This window comes from Hippocampus comes, unplaced genomic scaffold (genome assembly GCF_001891065.2).
Source record: "Hippocampus comes isolate QL1 unplaced genomic scaffold, H_comes_QL1_v1.1 scaffold321, whole genome shotgun sequence".
NCBI lineage: Eukaryota > Metazoa > Chordata > Actinopteri > Syngnathiformes > Syngnathidae > Hippocampus > Hippocampus comes.
This window is the reverse complement of record NW_017804845.1, coordinates 269,208-273,413: the sequence shown is the minus strand read 5'-3', so window position 1 is coordinate 273,413 and position 4,206 is coordinate 269,208. Positions and strand designations below refer to the sequence as shown.

The window sequence follows — 4,206 nt, the reverse complement described above, 5'->3', positions numbered from 1 at the left end:
ATCCAAAACCAGTCTTATTGGTGAAACCAATCCACGTTCTACTGCTGATTACAGAGGAAGAGGAAAAAAAAGTAGAAGCAAACTTTTTTTCTGATGGAAAAAAGTCTGCAATTTCTTATGTCATGTTTTGGCTCTCATTCTGTATTTTCACTTAAAACAATATTGTGTGGGTCTTGAAAAATCAGTCCAAAAGTGCTCTAAAACCTCTTCAAACCATACCTTTTGCTTTAAGTTAACCGGTGTAAGCGGCATCAGTCGTAATTCAATGCAACAACTGCCCAGCTGCTTTAAAAGTTTCTACATATAGTATAGAAAGGGAAACATGTTGCTTTAAAGGCCCATCCTTCAAGGGGCCTCTTCCTTTGGGACCCGCAGCAGTAGATGACCTTACGTCACAAAGCAGGTCAGGTGGTGCCCCACCAGATGGCACTGTTTTCCCTTTTGTTTATTTATATATTTAAACCTATTAAAATGAAGTCCAAGCCACAAAAAAAAAAAAAAAAAGTGAATTAGTACATCATTTTAAAAAAATGTACTCTTTTCTGACTCTTAGCTTGCTATTCAACGAGTTGTGGTTACTGAACACCATCATTGGCCCATGGGTTCAAATTTAGCCAAGCAACGTGTAGATGCGTTACTATGACGTAACTCCAGAGGTATATATATATATATAAACTTGCTTGTGGAATTTGGTTGCGTAATTGATTTGCCTTAAGGGATGACTTTGTGGCAAACTCGTATTAAGGAAATTAGTGCTTTTATTACTTTTTTTTAACTAATCTTTATTGAACAAGTCAGTCGTGCTTTTATTACTTCCACTTCATGATCAAGGGCACTTGCGAGTCAGCCCAGTGGGCGTGGCTATAAAAAACGGTGTTTTAATTGGCATTTGGGGCAAAAACGTAGTACCTGTACTCTAGTTCGAGGGAACTTTGCCTAGCTACAAATATTTTGGAACACTCGCGATGCTTGCAACAAATTTGTGGGATCGCTTAACTTTACTTGAAAGAAAGACCGCGCCTCGTAAAATGGCCACTTTGATGGTACGATGTGTTTACGGTAACGTAAGCTACGTGTGCACGTTTGTCTTTGAAATATATAGTAAATAAACACAGGGACTTTCAACGTGGCGAAAGAATATTTATGTCGTCTAAAAACGATAGTGACCCTCCCGGGAGGGGCCAGGGTGCTTTGTTTTCGGGGACTCAATGTACCACAATGCAATAGCAAAATGTCATCTCCTTGGCTACGGCTTTAGTGGAGCTAAAGAAGACGAAGAAGGAGGCTCGGCCCGGTTGAAAGGAGTCATTGTGGTGCGGGATGAGCGGGTGTGTGTAAGTTAGCACGCCCCCTCCTCCTTGACTATCTTCTGAGCAGAGAGGAGGGATTAGTTAATGAGCACACACACATACACACATCACCTCCTCGTCGGGGCTACTCCGCGACGTGGAAACTAAGTGTAAAGCTTGAATCATGCCCCTCGTCATCCTCGCCGACTGGAAGCGTGATCGAAATTGGGCGAAATTCGGATAACAACGAGTGAAGTTTCCAGGTCTGTCTTCCAACTACCACCACCAGCACCTCCGCCGGCCGCCACCCGCCCTCCTCCGCAGTACTCCCGGGAAAATGCGCCCTTACCACGGGCTCCTCCGCTGCCCCCACTCCACACTCCTCGCATGTGCTCGATATGTTGAAGTGAGCACGGGCAAGGAATAGAAACGTTTTTTTTTTTAATATAAACGCGTGTGGATACTTTTTATTTGTAGGTTGAACTAAACAACTGGTTGCTCCAATTCAACATGGGGAACGCAGGGAGCATGGACCAGCACACGGATCTCAGGGGCCACAATATGCCCCTAAAACTACCAATGCCGGATCCGGGGGAGCTGGAGGAAAGATTCGCTATAGTTTTGGTGAGTACAAAAAAAAAGTTTTCAAATGTATGCTTGCTCTTTGTCAATCGTGGGATATAATGGCTCTGCGTATGGGTTGGACTCCTGGTAGTACAACACGCCTGATATCTTTTGTTGTTGCCACAACCTAGTGGGAGACCAACCTAGTAAAGATCCCTGTGTCATGTTGCTTCAGATTATTGGCTTTCCCAAACGTTTTCAGTCACAAAACAGTCGGAAATTTAGCATATATTGTCGTGACAAAATCCCAACAGTGAATAAAAAGCTCCTTTTAGGACCAAACCCAAGTTTGGAAACCCTTAGTGCGGGATTACATATTTCATGAACTCGAAAAACGTCTTTATAGCTAATATCACCCTTTGACTAAGGCGGTGAATCGCAACGGTTTTCCACCAAGTATCACTTAACAAAATACTCGGCTCTCCCAAGTATTGCAATATAAGGTTAAATACAACTGAACTGTATTTAGTGATTCTTTCACATGCCACGCTTTGAGAATCACAGGACAAAGACACGAACAACTAATTATTTCAGCTCAAAGCACTACTTAAAATATCTTTTGAGGAAGGAAGATACCAATTTAGAAAGGCTTTGAGGCTGTCTTTTGTAACGTTGTGAGGTCAGTAGCTGGACCATCTGTCACCTTGTCATAAACGCTGAGCAGAACATGCTGAGTATTGATCTTTCTGAGGGAGAGTCTTGTGTTATGTATATCTAAAACCAAGGCAGACAAGTTAACAACAGTACGTATACTGGCCCAATATAATGGTCCGACACAATAAAAAAGTCAGCTAAAATGCTGCCTCTGCCTTTGAGGACCTCTTGCTTTGTAGGTTTTAGCTAGTGCTAAAAAAATGATTTGGCTGATGCAACCGTGCTCAGTTTTGATCTACAGAGAGATTCTTTGAACCATTAGGCGCATGAATGCTACCCCAGCGCAACTTCTAATAAACGTTTTTTTTTTTTTTAAGTGGGTATGGTTGTGAATTTAGTTGGTAGTAGAATAACAGATTGAAACTCGACTAACTGTAAACGTTATCTGGTAACTACCGAACCATTATGGCCGAAAAACAATTTATTGTCCTTGGAGCCATTTTACATGAAAAAAAAAGTTGAATTATTACCTCTCTGGCAATGTCACCTCAAAGCTGAAAATGATGACCTTATTCAAAGAAGTTACATTTTTAGCTGTAGTTTGCAGTATAAGGTCAAAATAAACAGGTTACCCATTTTTTGATGGGCCACGTGACTTGGATGAACTGTGTACAGTGTTGTTCACTTTGCAAGAAAAGGCGTTTCTTTATTTTCTCAGTGAATAAAACTCAGATTTTTTTTTAATGTGGGATTCAACGGGATTTTGTGGGTAATATTTCCGGCCGTGCCTTTTTTAGCTGCTAAAGATCCCAGAAGATGAAAAGTTGCGGTCGAGCAGCTGGTCTGAAATTTGAGCAGTGCTTCAGAAATATGGGTCAAACGTGACTGTCGCTCGCTTATTGTGCACTCATAAACCTGAGCGGCTCAGCCAGAAAAGGAACTCGAGATGGCGACTTCTTAAGGCTCGTATGATCGGAAAAAAAATAATTTCCTGCTCCATTCATGCGTGATTTCAAATTGGTAGTCGACAAGCCAGTAAGATGATCAGGCGTTTACCCGTGCGGCCTGTTTGGATGGGTCGGCTGCTACCTTCATGATCCCCTTGCTGATTAGACTGACTCGACCTGACAAAGCACACGTTACAGACATAAACACGACTCGAGCGGGTACGCCAGCCATCGGGGTTTGGTTTTTTTCCCCCTGGAAACCTCAACACGAAAATGAGAAAAATGTCTTTGTGTTGGAAAGCGGCTCTCGAAACGATCCGCGTGACCATTGCTTCTTTTCACCCAGTGACAGTTCCCCGCCTTACAAATATGTGGCAAGAAAAACCTTTTGGGTTTTCAAACTTTCACGAACAGCAGACGACGTCAAAGCACGCCTTGTCCGCAACTGTTTCAACCCATCGGCGGTGCTCTGCTGTTCAAAAATCAGTGTGTCCTCATATTTTTGCCCACACCAGAAATGGAGGTGTGCTGTGTGATGCCTCCGCTCTCGATGGCATGGAAGCCCCTGCGGCATTTAGAGGAATTGAGCGCCCTAATCGAAGGCTTTAAGCCTTACGTAGCGTCATTTCCACTGGAATCACGTGTGCCGTGCCTTGATTGCCCGTGCGATGACAATGCCGGCCTTTATCACCGTGAATTGAAATCTAAATGGCTGCTGATTAACCGCCACTGTCACACGACTCATTCCTCAG

At 43.1% G+C, this 4,206-nt stretch overlaps 1 protein-coding gene across 2 annotated transcripts in view; it reads left to right on the top strand.

The window, feature by feature from the left end:
• The first annotated feature begins 1,217 nt into the window (after positions 1–1,217).
• The window catches only part of fmnl2a (formin-like 2a), a 59,641-nt gene continuing 56,652 nt past the window's right edge, over positions 1,218–4,206 (top strand). Inside the window, exon 1 of one of the 2 annotated variants that reach the window (XM_019875863.1) lies at positions 1,218–1,913. In XM_019875863.1, the coding sequence (XP_019731422.1) occupies positions 1,800–1,913 (114 nt within the window). In that variant the 5' untranslated portion in view covers positions 1,218–1,799. The remainder of the gene's footprint in view (positions 1,914–4,206) is intronic. The other variant, XM_019875855.1, reaches the window with a different exon arrangement.